General features: G+C 34.7%; 1 protein-coding gene across 8 annotated transcripts; it reads left to right on the top strand.

Annotated features, from left to right (window-relative positions):
• Window positions 1-2,314: 2,314 nt before the first annotated feature.
• Window positions 2,315-17,168, top strand: LOC132170487 (uncharacterized). Of its 8 annotated transcripts, none has more exons than XR_009438966.1 (12): window positions 2,315-2,640; window positions 4,812-4,917; window positions 5,124-5,572; window positions 6,102-6,287; window positions 7,221-7,328; window positions 7,743-7,946; window positions 8,019-9,913; window positions 10,688-11,269; window positions 11,407-11,493; window positions 11,898-11,979; window positions 12,105-12,192; window positions 14,129-17,168. XR_009438966.1 is itself a non-coding variant. In XM_059581482.1 (8 exons), the coding sequence occupies exons 2-8, from the start codon at window positions 4,842-4,844 to the stop codon at window positions 11,247-11,249; spliced, it is 3,480 nt and encodes a 1,159-aa protein (XP_059437465.1). In that variant the 5' UTR covers window positions 2,315-2,640; window positions 4,812-4,841; the 3' UTR covers window positions 11,250-11,367. The 8 variants fall into 8 exon arrangements, 2 of the variants coding, with proteins under 2 accessions (XP_059437465.1, XP_059437466.1); XR_009438968.1 differs by having other exon boundaries at window positions 12,105-14,221; window positions 16,913-17,168; XR_009438967.1 differs by having other exon boundaries at window positions 12,105-14,221; window positions 15,107-17,168.
• Window positions 17,169-18,719: the final 1,551 nt, after the last annotated feature.

Below are 18,719 nucleotides of genomic sequence, written 5' to 3'. Positions count from 1 at the left end.
AGGAGAGAGGAGAGATGAGAGAGACTTGTGGTATATTATCATTAAAATAAAGCATTGGGTAGCTACAGTATTTCCCATTGCATTAAGTAGCTACAGTGTTTCCCATTGCATTGGGAAACACTGTAGCTACCCGTTGAGGTAAGTTAAATTTAGGGCTTTTGATGTGGGTGTGTTTTGGGGCTTTTTCTCTTTTTTTCCCTAAGCATAAGGAAGGAAATGCCATATAGGGCATCTGTTGCTAGTGCTCTAAGAACACACTCCAAGTATGTAACGACCCAGGAAAAAGCGCTAGCACCCCAAAAGGACTAGGCAATTTGAAGTTTCCTTATAATTCATTATAAAGCTCAGTTTCACCTAGTAATTAGGTAATGTGGGATTTAATATTAATGATTATGTGGGCTTTTTCTCATTTTCCCAATATGGAATTGGGGTATTACAAATTCCCCTCTTAAATTCCTGATGTCCTTGTTAGGGCCACGTCATGCAGTGCTCCAGTATCATATGACCTGGCATTACTAGATGGCTCTGATACCACTTGTAACAACCCAAGGAAAAACGCTAGCCACATCTGCGCTATTATCCTAAAATGACTAGTCAATTTGAAGTTTTCTTAAAATTCATTATAAAGCTCAGTTTCATCTAGTAACTAGGCAATGTAAGACTTAACACTCATGACTGTTTTTATAAACCACCTATTTTATGTGGGCTTTTTCTCATCTTCCCAATATGGGATCAGAGTATTACAAAGTAGGGTTGGGAATAGTGGCAGAGCCAGAATCTTGGCTCACATGGGGCAAAATTAAAAATTAAAACTAAACAAAAAATTGATTAAAAAATATTAATAAATAAATAATTCAAGGAATTTTCGTCATATGATTGCTGAGAGTGGCCGTGCGCCATCCCAGATGGGCAGGGTGGCGGTGAGTCGCCCCCACCTTTCTCTGGGGTGGCTTCTCCTCCTTGGGGTTGTCTTTTTAATTTTGTTCTAAAAATAAAAAAATTAATTAATTTTTCTTAATTTAGATTTGATATATAATTCAGTGTGGTTGTGTTTGTTTTTAGGTTTTGATACTGGCATATCTTGGACCCTTAGATGCAAATGTTGGCTAGGATTAAAAAAAAAATAGAATTTCATTTTCCTAATAATGGGAGGGGATCTGGATCCCATGGCAGGCTGGCAGCATAAGGCTAAAGCCTAAAGGTACGTTTACTAGAAGGAAGAAAAAAAACTAAAAAAAAAACTCTAAACAAAGCTTTTAAATCACGCCAGCGCAAAAATTAAAATGCAGCAGCTCCCAAAACACCAAGACAATCCGACATGTTCTGTTAAAAACTTTAATAAAATGGAACGTTTTGTAAAAAGATTTAAACGTAGTGTTTCGTTGGTCTTCGTCCTTAGAAAAGTGAAAATGCTAACCTAGAACTTCTGAAACTTAAAAATTTGATATCGTGAAAGCATCAAAGACCAAATCTCAGTCCTTTTAATCTTGGAAATGCTTTGCCCGTGTAATGTAGATGCCTCTAACAAGTGATTGAGGGTGGGCAACAAAGCTATTTGGAAAAAAAAAATTATTGGGGGTAAGGAGAAATTTTGAGGGTTGAGAGGGGGCATCTCGATTCCTGATGGCTCCGCCCCTCGGTGGGAAAATTAACCATCTATCGATGACGACCAAACCAAAATGAATTGTCAACCGACTTTTGTGGTTCAAAAATCGGTATGAATTTTTTATACCGACCTGGGTTCGGTTCAATTAATACCATTCATACATAGTAAAACATCGTCGTTTTGACATTAAAAAAAAAAAAAATTAATTAATTGAAACTCAAAACGACATCGTTTTAAGCTTGAATATAAACTAAACTCATTTGAACCCTAATCATTCTCTGCAACTACCTTAAATCTGCTTCCTTTTTTTATATATAGGGAAAATCTAAAAAAAATCACAAAAACTAACTTACAGTAACTTTCTTATGTCTTCCTTATACATTAGAATTGTTACAGTTAAACCCAAAGATCAACTGTAACCATTCACTATGGTAAGAATATTAGACTTACAAACAAATTTTTCATAAAAATTTTTACAAACTGATGTGGCACAACATGATTGGATATAAGATAAGTTCAAATTTTAAAAAACTTAATCATGTTGTGCCATATCAGTTTGTAAAATTTTTTCTGTAAAATTTATTTGTAAGATTACTACCTCCCGAAGTAAAAAGAATAATATTTTATTATTAGGAAATATAAGGGGAAGCTATTTAGCGTGTATTTGACAAAAATATTTTCGTTCAACCAAAATTTAGGTAAAATGAGAGGGAAGCTTGTCTAAATCCTCCCGCCTGCAAGCTGCCCACTCCACACTCCAGTCTCCTGCGACCCTGCCTCCTGCCTCTCTCTCTCTCTCACGCCGCGCAGCCGTCTCTCTCCGGCTGCCTCTCTCTCTCTCTCTCTCGCCTTCCGCGGCCGTCTGTGGACTCTCTCTCTCGCTCTCTCGTTGCAAGCGGCAAGCCGTTGTGTCTCTCTCTCGTCTCCCGTCGTGTCCGGTGGTTTAACTTCACCGTCGTCTCCCTCACTTTCTCGTTGCAAGCGGCAAGCGGTCGTATCTCTCTCTCGTCTCCCGTCGTCTCCCGTCTTTTCAGGTATAGATTTTTCGAGTTACTTCATTTTCTTTGATTTTTATTTTTTGAACTAATTGAGGGTTTAGATTTTGATTCTTTGATTTTGAACACTTGATTCTTTGATTTTGCATTTATTTTCGAGTTTGTTTATATTATTAGGATTTAGGAATACTTAGGAATGAAAATGATAGATTTTTAGTTTTCTACGCTACCTTGATTTTTCCTGCAAATAAATTTTCTTCTTTTGGATAAGCATTTGCTAATTGCTGTAATTATTCGTGAAATTTGTATTGCTGTTGGGCCCTTGTTTTTCTTCTCTGTTTGTGTCAGGTTTTGGTTGTTTAGGACCTTTAGGTATGATGTATAGGCTGGGTGCATGGGGTGCATTCATTGGTTTTTTTTTTTACAGAAGATTGATTGTTGTTTGATTAAGTTTTTTGCATCTTATATTCTTATTGCCTTCTTACTTGATACTACTTATTTGTGGTATTTTACTCTTTTATATTGATCATTATGTTTATGTTTTGATTTGTTTGATTATTGAAGGAAGAAAATTTAGGGAATTGAAGGTAATCCATGTTGGAGGTGGCTTAGTTGAGACTTTATTTATTATTCTTTGATGGATTCTAAAATTGCCAAGGTTTGGGATTGTCTGAATCTCCCATTTTTGTAACCAATTTGTGAACTGCATACCAATTTAAAACCATGTGAACAGAAAGAACTTTACACTCCAGGACTGAACAGAAAAAACCAATTTAAAACATTTGTTAAAGCTCTAGGCCTGTACAGTAAATTTGTTATTTAAGCCCAAAAAACAAATTTGGGCCCTCAAGATTGATTTTGTCCCAAAAAAACATGTTCAATAAGTTCTTTTTTGTCTTTTTAGCCCCCCAAAAAATATTTTGGGCTCTCAAAACAACCAATTTTTTGCCCATTTAAAAATAGCATTGGCCCAATTAAAAAGGCCTATGGTTAACCGATTAACCGACTACCGAAATTAACCGAAAATTTCGAAATACTTTGTTATCGAAATGCAATCGGTGAATTAACCGATTTAACCGACAATTTCGGTTAACTGACCGAGAATGACTTTTCTGAACCGATACCTTCCCCTACTCCCGAGTATTGTCATCAAAGTTTTGATGTTCTTTTTATCATCTTTTTTGTGTGATCAATACCATGTGGCTGGGTTCTTGCTGGGTTATATATTCTTCACTTAAAATAGCTTAGACCGTGTCTTGTTTTGCTGATGGCACCAAGTGTTTGATGAAATTTCTCAAAGAAATGGAAGGTAGTGATAGGTTATTATGTTTTTTCCAGAGGCGTTCTTTTCATTTTCCAAGGGATTCAAGAACCTGAATCCACTACAAAATAACATTTCAATCCCACCAAGTCCTAGAAATGAGTGCGTTGCCTTTGTAAATGATGGAGAAGGAAACACAATTGAACTGTATGTTATCTTGCTTGAGAACATGGTCATATTGTCACAATTATATTTTCTTAATGTTAGGTTTTGTGTTGGAATGTTTGTAGTCTGGACCATATGTGATGAATGCTTTCTTTGGTTGGTTATTGTTTTAATGCTAATCTTGCATTGCCGAACCCATATGCGACCCACCAACGTTTGCAAGTCCTAGCTTGGCATAGCTTTTGTTTGTAATCCTTAATCCAACTAATAGTCATAATTTAAGTAGCAAGACCATGCAGTTGATTGAAATTTTTTTCTTTCATAAACTTTTTTGTTAATATTATTATGGCTGTAAAGCAACGTAGCAAATTGTTTATTCTGCAGTATTATATTTAAAAAAGAAAAATCACAGCTACAAGTCAAAGAGCTGTGCCTTCAGTTGATTTTATTTGATGATAATTCATTCCTAAGGGAAATCGAAAATTAAGCACTCAGTTTTAACTGTTAAATTTTGAAAGAACTTACCTGATGAACTAAAGATATTAATTTAACAGGCAGAACTGACTATATAAATAGCGTGGAAAATTGATGATTAGCATCTGGGTGTTATAGTTTGAAAATACCTTATAAACTCAAGCTTTTGTTTAATAAGAAAAACTCAACAAGAAAGTTTTTGAGTGATTCAGATATGATATTGTGGTGCTCTTGTATTTTGGTTCGTTGGAACAGTTTTTATTTTATTTATCTTTTGTGTCAATTAAGATAGGTAAGATTCTTAATTCAGGTGGCGAAAGGGGCTTGGGAAGAAGCGGTAATGGAGAGAAATTCTGCTGCTTGTGCCATGGAATGGAGTAATGAGCTTGAGAAGGCCCTCCGTTCCAAAAAACCTGGTTAGAGCACATCCTATTTTATTTTATCTTTTTTACAATGAGTTCTCGGATCTCATGTTTTTCGTATGTGATTTGGACTCTTCAAACTGGTGCAAATCTATTGGTTTGATTAATTATGTCCAATTGAGAGAAGGAGAACTCAAACTGCTTTAATTTGATGCAATTTTAAGTTTGCTTGTAAGTAATGGGAGTTTGGCACTACTCAGGTCTATCCATTGAAACTATATTACAAACGGGGCCAAGGCTAGAGCGTTGGAGTAGAGAACCTGAACCTACTATGGCAGTGTATAACATGTTTGGCTTAGTTCCAGGGGAGGATATGCTTTTTGCGAACACCATTCTGTTACGGCTTGCTGATGCTTTTAGGTTGGGTGATAAACACACCAAATTTGCTGTTGTTAGGATTTTCCTATCTGAGTGCAGGCATCGTGACAAGAAGAAGAAAAGTAAAGGACACAAAGGGATTTTGTCAAAGGTCATGGTGCTAAATCACTTAGAATTATTGACAAGAATAAAGGTTGTTTTTGACTCCGGTGATGTTGAGTCAAGAGCATTGGCTTTAGCTCTCTTTGGTTGTTGGGCTGATTTTGCAAAAGACAGTGCTCAGATACGATACTTGATACTTTCTAGTCTAGTTTCTTCTCATGTTTTGGAGGTGAGATAAGTATCTTTCTCCTGTTACAAATTGTTGTTTCTGCAGCCCAATTTTGTTTTCTCATCGTCATCTTTATGGTCCTATATATTCATTTTTTTTGGTGTAACAATAACAACTTTACAGGTTGAGCAACTTATAACATTTAAGTTTATTTATATGAGAGTTTATGCACCTTCATTCTATATTCTAATGCTCCCAAAGGCCAAAATTGACTTATTCCTTTCTCAAATCAGATTGCCACACATGTATAAACTCTGAAGCAATAAGAAGTTTTATGGAAATTGATATGGACAACTTCATTAGAGGACTTTTGCATGGAATGTTAGGAAACAAATTGTAATCTATGTTTTGACTCATATATGAAGGCTGTGAAGATTGACACTGATGTCATGGGCACATTGTTCACCTGCCCCCTGCCCCCTTCTTCTTTGACCACTCTTTCTACAAAGTACTTGGTTCTTTATCTTAACTGATTTTCTATACAAAGCTGCCTGGAAGTGGTCTGAAACATTTGATTTGGTTTCTACAGCTGAAAGCGTCATTATTTGCAGCCGGATGCTTTTCCGAGTTATCAGATGATTTTGCGTCTATTTTATTAGAGATGCTGGTTAATATGGTGACTTCATCTGAAACACTGTCTGCTGTAAAGTTAGCTGCAGCACGAGTTTTTGCAAAAATTGGGTGCTCATATTCAGTTGCAAATAGAGCTTACAAGGTTCTTGGCCTCCTCTGATTTTGTTTCAGTTCTAGATACACATGGAAATCTGCATAGAGGCTATACATTTAGTTTTGTTGTGGAATGCTATTGCTCTCCCTCTCTCTCTCTCTTGCTTTAATGAGAAAACCTGGGCATGATAAAGGAACACTGCGAGGATTAATGAAAGTAACATGATATAGTCATATTACATGCAATGGAGGGCACACCATTGGATTTTGACAATTTTGTACATGTTATTGTGGTTCAACATCAATTTCAAGAATTTATTAACCACATGACATACACATACATGTGAATATACGTGTATACACATGTATGTGTGTGTGTACACACACACACACACACACACACACATATGGGCGCGCTATTGTATCTTTTATGTTATGTATGTATGTACGTATGTACATGATAGATATTTGTGTGAAAATCTAAACATCTTTCTAAATTATTTTGATTATCAACCAAAAGTAATTATATTATGTGATGTCCATAAAAGCTTGACTGCTAGCATTGGAAACTTTTCTTGTAGAACAAGTTATTTTGTTAAGCAAAGATTTGGGCTTACTAACCGTAAGCAGTTTGATTTCTCTTTCTTATCTGAGCTCCAAATTAGCTGTTCAGTGATTTTGAGAGCAACACATACAAATGAGTTTTTATGTATAGGAGTGTGGTTTAGAGTATATGGATCTTGTAGGTGAAGCTGTAAGGCAAAATGATCAAAAGTAGTAGAAGCAATGCTCACTTAAGCTTTATCCTAGCTAGCAGAATAGTACAACAGACATTCATAAGTAAATAACTTACCTTGTTACTATTCATACACAAAGCTCATGATTGGTGGAAAATTTTTACTTATTAAAGTGAATCATTTTTGGGTCCAATATATCTTCTATTTATAGAGTTAGAATGATACTGACGATTTATGTGCTTCAGACAGGTCTAAAGTTAATGTTGGACTCTTCAGAAGAGGATGTTTTGGTTGCTTTGCTGGTATCACTCTCAAAAATTGCTTCCAAATCAATGATTCTTATTTCTGAACAGGTACCTTTTTCACTCTCTTATCGTGATTTTCTGTCTTTGTTGTTGTTGTTGGAGAGGCAGGGTTGCATGTAAGCAGAATATGCTTGTCTGCTTTCTCTTAACTCTGAAAACTTTCCAGCTTTGATGTACTCATGAGCACGTGCGTATGTGTGCACACACGCACACAGGTATATATATATATATATATATATATATACCTGTTCAGAAATAATTGAGAATATATACACACAATATATGCATGCATGATGCACATGAATGCTTGTATGCAGAATATGTATGTATGTATAAAATGGGTTAAATTAGGTTTCTCTACCATAACAAATGAAAGAATTTTAAGTGGTCAGAGATCATGATTATTCTTGACAATTTTTTTACAGTAGCTGTGCTTTATTATTATTTTACATCATGATGCAGGTGGACGTGCTTTTCTCATTTCTTAAACAAGAAAAGACACCGCGTATGAAAGCAACAGTATTAAGATGCTTGCATTTCATTTTGATAAAAGGATTATGTCATTTTCCTGTGAGTGCAGATCTAGTCAAATCATTATTGAGCACAATGATTGAGCCCGAACTTCCCACATTTATGCAATATGAAGCTCTACAGATTCTACATAAGGTAATTTCTGAGCTCCCATAGATGAACTTGTGATGTAATATTGTAAAATTTACACACTCTTGACCATTATAGGGGAATGTGCAGATCCTTCCATATATGCTACCTCATTTGCCCTGTCTGGACCTGCCCGAATTTGCTAACCTTTTAACCATTGCTGAAAATTCCTCCCAATTTCCAATCACGTCGAAGAGCTTCTTATCCATCCGTGTTCTGGTGGATATATCAATCAAGCTTAGGGAAAGAATGGAAATAGAATCTAGTATGTTTTGTTCCTCTCCTCTGCCATCAAGAGTGATCTCATTGATTATAGACCAGATGACGTTGCTGATAAATGATCTTTGCCAGATTGACTCTCGAGTGTTTCAAGAAGTTCATAGTCTGCTCCACCTTCTTGCTCTTTTGGTTGGTGAGCATCCGGATCTGGGTGTTTTGGTGCTGGACAAGATCTGTTTATTTGTTGAGTGTGTTGCAAATATGCACGAACATGTCCTGGCTAAAAGCCAATCAGATACACTGGTTCTTGAGATGGACTTCAAAAAAGAGAAGAGCACAGTCGTTAGGTCAAAACTTGTACTTATTGCATTCAGATTTCTGGTTGCCTGTCTTGAAAATCTCAATGAAGCTGGTGTTCTCACTTCAATAGCATTTGAAAGAGTGAAGCTCCTGGTTGAACGGGTGTGTCAGTGCAGCTTGTTTGATTGCTATACACATACAATCTACTCTCTTTTGTTCCACAGTCGATTCTTTTGGGATTGCTTGGTGGACGAAAGTGAGGGAACTTGCAGTCTTAATAAAAACTTTTTTAATTATTACTTGGTTGAGAAAGAAATTCTTGCCCTAGAGTGTGCAAATAAGATGTTGAAGGAGAGGTATAACTGGCCTGCTTACAGAGCTGGGACATATGCAGCATGTCAGGGAGCATGGTTCACAGTGGCTTTCATATTTGGGCAGTTAATAACAAAGGTTCAGTCTGATATCTTCCACTGCTGGTTAACATCGATAATTCAATTGGCTCGTTCTGAGAGGAAAATCCAGCTATTGCTTTTACCAAAACAAGGGTCTACTTTAGTAGATTGGTTAGAAAAGAACAAATTTCCTGCCAGTCATGCTTTGGGTGAAATCAGCAGGGATACTGCTGGAAATAGTAGTGAGCCTAACTACAGTGAAGAGCTTCTGGAGGCTTATGAGGATATCTGCTCTTCAGGGAAAACATTAGAAGCTGCTGTCACATCGGGTCAAGAATTTTGTTTCCAGAGATGGTTTCTGCATCTAAGAGCTAAACTTTTAAGAGCTTTGTTGGATATACTCAGAATTTTCAGAATCATCCCATTCAACCCTGACAGCATTAGCAACAATGGAGAGGTGGAGAAGAGTGTATTTGAGTGCCTGAAGTCTTTGCCAGAAATTATCCAGATTTCTTTGCAGTTTAAGAAGCTAGCACAAGAATTTGATCTAATTGCCACATCTTTCATAGATATGGATTGCAAAAGTTCCAAAGTAATTTCATCACTTGCACTAAGTTGTTCGCTTTTGGCCTTTAGTACTGGCTTCATACTCTTTCTTCCAAATCTTCCTGCCTATGAAACTTTTACAACTTGTGGTCTGAGAAACTCGGAAAACTGTTTACATGCAATGTTAATACAAGATTTAGTTGGGCGTTTGTGCCATGTAGACCATGAGACAAGTAGAAATCTGTGTCAGCTTTTTGATGTTAGTGGACAGGTTAAGAGCTGTTTTCACTTGCAGTCTACAAATAAAAATTTGAAGGTTGGATGTGAAGGAAAGGATATTATTACTGTCTGTAGTTATGCTGTTTTGGAGGCTGTTCGTTTGCAAGAGGCAAATAGAGAGCATAACGAGGAGATTTTATCCCAAGTTACCAAGGGGGGTTTACAACTTCTGTTGAGCATTATAATGAAATGGATACACGTTCCTTTTCGGACTCCCAAATATTTCTTTAAAGTAAGGTATGCTGAGCAGTTTCGCCATACTGGCCAAAGATTTCTCTTATTTCATAGTAGTAATTAGAAAGATCTTAAGTGAATTATTCCATATCTGTAGTGTGAAAGGACCAATGTTAAAGCTCTTATGTTATGAAGCAACATAGTTAAATGTATTTCTTCATATCTTTATTGTATTAATAGATGACTCTTTCCAACCTTAGTATAGATGATTCTTTCCAACCTTAGTAGATCTGGTATGCCAACCACCTCAAATATATTTTAAGATCTGAACGAGAGATTGATGTAAAAAGAAAAATGTTTAGGTCAGCAAATGGATTCATTGCTCTAGGATTGTTCTGCATGCCTCTTATGGCTAATCTGTAGCTTTGCTCTGTTTTGTTCTTTTCTGGACAAAGAAAAGGTGTTGACTTGTACTGTTTAAGAGTATCAATATGGTGACAGCTCTTCTTTTTAGGATTGCTTTCGAATTTTAGGAACTGATGGCTTGTTTCCTCATTTGGAGTTCCACTTATACTTTATGATGTGCTCTGAGTCACTTGGGTTCTACAATCTACTGTGAGTCTGTGAGGATGTATAATTGTTCTAAATAATAGTCTGTTAATTTGTTCGGCAGTTTTTCAGTAAAAAAATGCTGTTCTTTATTTTGGTGAACTGAAAGAGGACTCTCAAATACAAAGAAAAAGTCCTTTAGACTTTTTAAAAGTTCTTTTGTCAATGTGCACTTTTGTTATTCGTTATACAACTCCATTTTAATTTTAAATTTGTCGTGAAATTCAGGAGTTGCATTGGATCAGAGCTCTTTGCCTGCAACTCGGACACTAATAACCCAGATGGCATATCTGTATTATCAGGCTTCCACCTATCGCTAAACCTTTGTCTTCAACTGGTTAACTTGCCACCAGATCTCCCAGCTCGGCTAACAAAGTTATACTGCATCCTTTATTGTAGTGTTTCCTTTCAGGATCCCAGACCAAGTGAGGAAGACAAGGAGCGAAAGCAGTGGGGTTGTCGAGCTTGGGAAACTGATGACATGGTAGAAATCAATGAAATGCTATTGCATTATGTGACAAATTTAAGTACCAAAAGGAGTAATAATAGTAAGCGCAGAAGGTGTGATAACAAGAAGGACGGGGTTGTTTATGCATTTGCGCATTTTGAACCAGATGAGAGAGGCCAAGGATTTGCAAGTTGTTTGCTTGATATTTCTGGTTTTCCAGTAGGCTCTTATAGAATTAAATGGCGTAGTTGTTGTCTGGACAATCAGGGTTCTTATTGGAGCCTCGTTCCTTTAAATGCTGGACCTATAGTTACAGTACGGAGATCTCCAATTGGCAGATGATTTTTGTAATGAATTTGGTGGTACATTTAAATGATCTTCTTCACTGTATAAATTGTACTATATTGATTATTTCCTATCTGACGTATTTAATAAGAAATAGATTCATTATCTGTTTAAACTGGTAATCGATACATGTTCTGGTTTGTTTGTAAGGCAGAGGCTGAAGTTCAAGAGGTATTCAAGTTCATGGCTACTATTATTTTTTGAAGCAGTTCCCAAAGCAAGGTCTGAAATTCAATCAGAGGTATGTTGATCTGGTATAGAAGTAAGACTTAATCTCTTATGTTATCCATAAAAGAGGGCATCAGTGCCAAAAGCTGGTTGGCCCAAACTTAGGCTCCGTATGTTTGGGCGTAAAACCTTTTCTAGAAAATGTTTTCCCCAATTTCGGGTGTTTGGGGTAGTTGAAAATCTTGGTCAAACCAAAAACATTTTCAGTTGACCAAGGAAGAGAAGTGTAAAATGGTTTATGCTTCTCACGAGCATAAACCATTTTCCGCTGTCTCCCTCGCCCCACACCTCGAAACAAATTTTCGCAGCTCCCTTCCCTTCCCTTTCTAGAAATTTTGAAGCTCCAAAAATAGATCTGAAAATTTCGTTCTCTCTCCATTTCATACTACCACCCTCTCTCCATTTTTGCCATTGCAGAACAGCTGAGCCACTGTTGCTCTTGCAGAACAGCAGAGCCACCATCGCTTTTGCAGAACAACGTAAACATCAATCCACAAAGGTAATCTTTTCTCTCTTTTTTTCCTTTTCTCCTTTTGATTTCCTCTGGTTTTTTCTTCTTGTTGGTCCCCTGTGTCTCTCCCTCTCTTAAAAGTTTCTTTAATTGCTTGAGTTCTCTTTGATTAGGGTTTCCGTTCTGGTTGCTCTTAATCTGTTTGTTTCTTGAGAAACCCAAAGAGAAAGAGATTGGAAGTAACTGGACTGAACGTTGGAGGTAAGCTCTTCTCTCTGTTTTGTTTTATTCCTTTTGATTTCCTCTTCAATGTAAAGGGCATCTTGCATTTGGTGATTTTCAAAGTTTAGGAGTGGTAGTCATTGTCTGATTGAAGTTCTGAATGAATAGCCAAATATAAAAGAAAACGTTGTGTGTATTTTGGGGGGTTTCGACCATCGCTTGCATCTCTATATAACTCAACGCAATTAAGCCTCATACCATCTGAATTTGCCCACTTGCAAAAGTATCATAACCATATTGAGCATGTGATTGGGTCTTTTTGCATAATTGGCTGAGCTGAATAAGCTCCTCTAGCAACATCTTGGCATGTGTATAAATATGTGGAGAGTGATAAAAGTTTGAAGTAGGCTACATATCCTTGAGTCTTCTATGCACTTTGGTATTGTTTTATTGCCTTTTCTTTTTGGGGAATTTATAGGTTGCTGTGCTGTGACGAGATGACCTTAAAATAGTGAGGAGTTAAACTCTGTGAAGTTGGTTTCTTCGAAAAAGTGCTAAGATGACTTGTTTCTGTAATTGAAGATATGAGTCAACTTGATGTTTCATGTCTGTACAATAATGATATGAAATTTGCTCTTTGATTAGAAGGGTGAAATATATTGCTTTATATCTTAATTTTCAGCATTACGTGTTGGTTTACTATTGGCTTCCATCTTAGATATCTTCCTTTCTTTGTATATGGGTTTGATATATTATCTTCTCCTTAACTTTTTGGTGTAACATCTGAAACATGCATCGCTTCCCTTCTTCTCCTGGTGTTTGAATGTGAGGGGAGGGGAGTCAATTTATGCTTCATTAAGGAGTTTTTAAATCTTGTGCTATGAAGAGATTAACTTTTAAGTGGGTTGAGTCATGACATTGGCTATTACTGATAAGAGCGGGAAAGCTAGTAGATCAATTTGGAGGCAATGCCCAGATTTCAAATGTTCAGACTAAAATCCCATGCATTGTTTTCAACGAGGAAGAAATCATGGTTTCAAGTTATGAAGTGACTGCACAACATGAAATAATAGAGCCTCCCTGTGGCAAGTCAGAACCTACTTAGGTGTTTTGAAGATGAGCTATGTAAATGTTAATTCAATGAAGAAATTGCTTTTAGTGCTATTGTGGGTGAGGAGAGTTTGAACGAAGTCTTGCTAGCAACCAGGTAGTTGGGCTTTAATATAAATTTGGACTTTTATGTACCCTTGAGCTACTATTGATAAAGCATCGGTGGGTTATTTAGGTCTTTTATGGTGCTTAATTGTCACTTCGCTTTCGTTCTTAATTTGGCTTTCTAATATGTTTTGATTAGGATTGAGTAGAAATATGCAGTACAATTGAAGCACACCACTTTGAGACCTATTAACTTGAGACTTGAGTTGCTGATATTTTAGGAGAAGTGTGCCCTATGTTTTATGTAGAAACCATCTGGCGTGGCAAAAGTTCACTATTGCCTTTGGTTTACTATGAAGAGCAAGGAGCTCGATACTTTTAGGTTTGTATTTGTTATGACAAATGGAATTTCCTAAATCGTTAACAGAATCATGTAAAGTGTTAGAGAAAATGGTTTTAGTTGGGGAATCTCCCTGCTGATGTATTATAGGAATTCCTCTGAAAGAGATGTGTGTATTTTGTGTGTATATATGTATCCCTGTATGTTGCACTATAGAAGATAGTCATTGACAGAGAAAGGAGAGATTGATGGTGCTCAATACAGTTAGAGCTATTGTTGGCAATACAGAGTCACTTTAAGAAAGAGAGCTTGATGCTACAATAGCTGCAAGGGTAAGAAAGAACTTGAATCTTAATTCTTAATTTGGGTGAAGAACTTCAGTAGAGTTACCTATATGTCTGTATGATATTTTCTTTAATCAGTACCTCTCTCTTTGTGTCTAGTTATCTTGTGAACATAATAACGATATGTTTTTCTTAGGTAGGTTTGCCTCAATATGAACATGGAAGTCACCTTCCTGATCTAGAGTCCAAATTTTTCCAACTTGATCCTGTACATCCTGCTGTATACAAGGTAATTTATTTAGGAACTTAGTTATGGTATTACATTGAATTTATCATCTTTTATAGTGTTTAAAAGAAAACTAGTCTTGCACCTAATACTTTATTTCCACACTAACTGTTTACTAGAGCAGTACATGAAAATACTACTGCATTACTGCATTTAGTGTAAGCGCAGCGGAGTGCTGTGTACTGGTTTGTATGGTCACATGTCTGTATGGATGCCTTGTTTCCAATCTTTATTCCTGGTGTGGCATACTTAGCTTAGGCTGCATGTGGCTGTAAGTATGTAACATGGATAATAACCTACAAACAAATGTCACATTTCTGTAGTAACTGAAATGACTCCAATCCAAAAAGAGGGAAAGGAATCTGTTTTCAAAGGTAAACATTTTTAGAGATGAAGTATTAGACCAATATACTCTCTTCCCAGAACTTAAATGAGTGTATATCTATGAATCCTTGATATCTTTATTGCCTTGAACTTGTGGAGACCATTTTGTCTTATCTTTTTGCAAGAAGGTTCTATTTGTCTGGTCTTAAGCCCCACCTAACACAACACAATAACACATAGTCTGAGAATTATAACATAAATGATATCATTTATGGCAGAAATTCAAATGGAGGCAAAAGAGTAAATAATATACTGGTAGTCATTTCATTTATCGAGTCTGTGATAAGACAAATCTTTGTATGGGTAGTTCTTTTCATAAGTTCGACTCAATTAGGGCCAAAAAACATGACAGGCATGTCTCATTCCAATGCTTTGGTTGGTTTGAGATCCAAATTTACAGGATCTAGATACATGGTGGCAACTTCACATTGCCACCAACATACATGGTGTACATTCTTTTAACTTGATGTCAAAATAACTCGAGTCATTTTTTTGCTATTGTAGGTGCCAGCTATTATAAGTCTTAAGGGTCATCAAACTTTAATTTGCCACTAAATATACAAGAGAGATATTTCCCTTCACAAACAACAATCTGCCCTTTCCCGGCTTCTACTAATATATTGTTGATCCTTTTCCTTTCTCTTATATATGCTGAGATTTTTTTTTTTGATAAGTATATATGCTGAAATTGTTATATATATATATATATATATAAGACTTTTTTGGTCAACCAAACCATGAGAACTTTAAAAATGGATACCAATCTTATAAATTGGTCAGATTAGATTTGTTTATGTCCAGTAGAATTAGAGCATGTTTGGGATTGTGTTAGAGAGTTTAAAAAGTACTTTTAGTATCTAAAATGTTGTGTGAAATAAAAGTTGGCCTTTTTGGTAAAAAATTTCAAAAGTATATATATATAAAAACTAGTCAAATTAGTATATATCAAATTAGAACTAGTCACTGATCCCAGCATTGAAGTATTGAAAAAACTCATATAAGCAAAAAATCTCAATTATCCTTGATCATGAGACATATAATTATCACTATAAATAAGAACCATAATTCCAACAGTAGTAATTAAGATTGACATAATAGAAGTGGATCGATCAAGTAGGTGAACTCTAAAGAAAAGTCATTATTGATGGTCCAAGACCATACATATTGATAGATATAACTGTTATTTATTTGCTGAATAGGCGGATTGGCTGAAAAAAATCATAACTATACTTAACAATAAAACACTAGGAAAAGCCCACATGCGGCGAAGATTTTTTGTTCCCTTGGGGAAAAGGAGAAGTCCCACTCCTATTAACATAGGAATTATAACTGGAATGAAAGGTATGATCCATGAATATTGATATGTATATTCCATAAAAATAAATAAATAAAAATCTTTTATTCTTAATTAACTGTTTCTGATTCACCAGCTCTTTTTTTTTTTTTTTTGAAAGGAATCAGTTAATAAAAAAATTAAGATATATAAAACTAAAATAAAATTTTATATTCTTAATTATTATAAATTTTTTCCAAATACTTCAAACAAAACAAGATATTTCAAATCAAGAAGTTTGAATTGGTCAAATGAGATGACCAAGCTACTATTGAAAAATAAATACTTACCTCTTTTTTTTAAGTAAGATTTTATGAAGCTACAAAAAATAAAAATTTCTATTATTATTATTATTACAATTTACATAATACAATATTTTAACAATATTTTAATCTCGGGAGAGAGTAAGGACAAATAATTACACCAAAAAGAGTATTTTATTTTGATATGATTTATAAAAGATAGACACAGTCCATACATAACTTAACTACAGGAAATAAGAGCTATTTTTTTTAGTTCGTTTATTCAGAATCATTAACCAATGCAGTTTTGAATTGATTGAAGGAATTACTAAAATAAAATGACTTTTCTTTAGAAAAAAATGATGTATACTTTAACACATTAACTGCGAGTCTCATTTGAATTTGAAAATTTTAATTAGGTGCACTCTTTTTCGAGTTTGACTAATTAAGCAATTAAAAAAAGATTAAGGAAATTAAGGGTATATATAAAAACTTTTTTACTCTAAAAATGGTCAAAACACATTTTTGGCAGAAGCTTAAAAATGAACCTTTTGCCAAAAAGCAATTTTTAACTTAAAAGCTCTATTTTTCGAGCGCAATCCTAAACATACTTTTAGTAGTCATATAAGGATAAATATGAGTTTCATACCTTGTGAGCAAGTTGTAAGGTATCAAATATATTACTTACTGCTTCTCTCACTTGGGATTGGCTCCATTTCTTTGTTGCTTTTGTAGATGAAAAAAATTCAAGCAGCAGTTATGGCTGCGGTTGTATCTATCCTTGATTCCTTCTTGTTGAGTCTGTAATCTAGGCATTAATGCTTTCTGTTTGAATTTAAAATTAATGTCAAATTCCATAGTTTATAATGTAATTATCTCAAAAGAACAATTTCTTTTGTGAAAACTTGATTGTAATATTTATGTTTGAATTTGTATGATAATATTTATGATTGAACTTTTGTCGATAATTTGAATGTATTGTTTGATGTTATTTATGGCTCTTCCCACTTGAATATATATGGTTAATATATTTATACATATATGATGTTTTTTATTGATCATTTTCCCTTATACCAAGCTTGTAAGGTCCTGATCCTAACACAATGTGTAAATAAAGCATATATTTCTCTTAATAAGACTTTCATAATTACATGTCCTTAAGAATCCCCAAAGATTAACAAGAGCATCTATAAAACACCAATAGCCATCCAACAATTCTATATCTACCTTATTAAATTGTAAAAACATTAAAACCCAGTACTCCAAAACCGCTAATAAACTATAAATACATTCTATACATCATAACCAAACCAGTCAATGTGTATATTTTAATTAAACATAATTTTTAGGATGATTTTTTTAGTTGTTTTATATTAATATTTTTATATTGCGATTAAAAGTTGATATGTATAAGTTAACATGATTGAATGAAAAATATAAGAAAATATTTGTTGATTTTTCGTATGAGGCAAATACCGAAAAATGTTTTCTGAATCATTTTCAATGTCGCAAACAAACTGTAAAGAATGGTAAGTTTTTCTAAAAACATTTTCCAAACAAAGCATTTTATGCCAAAACGGACGGGTCTTTGCAGGATTTAGGCCGAAGTTCTTTTATGTAAATCGACCCATAGCTCTACCAATTGAGTTTCCAACAAGTTGAGTTGTGCATATTGGCAAAGAAACTATTTCCTTGGGGGTCATGCATATGGAACAGTACATCTATCTCACGCAATAAGTGTGCATCTCAACACAGCCTTGTAACTGCCTTTTCAACTCCATAGTGCAAGAGTTACGCAATCTCTGGTTTGTGACTTTTGTAATACAATCAATGTGCATGGGTGTTGCATGTACAAATATTTCTCACTAACAAATCATTATACTTAGGGTGTGTTTGGCATTGCAATTTTATAGATAAAAAGTGCAATTTTAAACCAAATCGAAGAAAATAAATTGTTTAGGATTGCGTTTTAAAAAAATTGTGAAGAAGTTATTTTTTTGAAAATGCACAATTTTAAAAGTTAAACTACGATTTTAAAGGTCAAACTGTGATTTTGCCAAACTTTTAATTGCATTTTAAAAATTCACTTTTTCAAATTACTATTTTTAAATCACATTTTTTGGAATTGCAAATCCAAACAAACCTTAAATCACAAATTTACTTGGACTTTTGTTCTCGGCTTTTTTTTTTTTTTTCCTTAGTCTAGACTGCTGGATAGTGATTACACCTTTTTTAACTGAGAGTAATTTATTTTGTTAAATCATGCTGCTTCAAAATGAAACAGATTCCAAATTTATTTTAAGAGTAACTTCACTTTAAGCCCTTAAATTATCACGCGATTTGACAAGTCCCCTCTAAACTTCAAAACCTCTCAATTTGAACCCCTAAACTTTCAATTGCAGTCAATTTAAACTCCTCTATCAGATTTAGCCGTTAACTTCTAACGGCAATACCTAAAAAGACCAAAATATCATTGATTTTCGTTTTTTTTTTAAATATATATATATATAGAATTAAGGGTGAATTTGAAATTTTATAAAAA

Source organism: Corylus avellana, chromosome ca2 (genome assembly GCF_901000735.1).
Source record: "Corylus avellana chromosome ca2, CavTom2PMs-1.0".
Lineage (NCBI taxonomy): Eukaryota > Viridiplantae > Streptophyta > Magnoliopsida > Fagales > Betulaceae > Corylus > Corylus avellana.
Note: the sequence above shows the minus strand (reverse complement) of the source record. Positions and strands in the feature narration are given on the sequence as shown.

What these genes read in the sequence shown, in the direction of transcription:
- LOC132170487 (XM_059581482.1), top strand. Translation starts at nt 4,842, where the DNA reads ATGGAGAGAAATTCTGCTGCTTGTGCCATGGAATGGAGTAATGAGCTT. An exon ending in TTTCTTCTCATGTTTTGGAG is followed by an intron (nt 5,573 to 6,101) that starts GTGAGATAAGTA and finishes TGGTTTCTACAG; the next exon opens with CTGAAAGCGTCATTATTTGC. An exon ending in CTCTACAGATTCTACATAAG is followed by an intron (nt 7,947 to 8,018) that starts GTAATTTCTGAG and finishes TGACCATTATAG; the next exon opens with GGGAATGTGCAGATCCTTCC.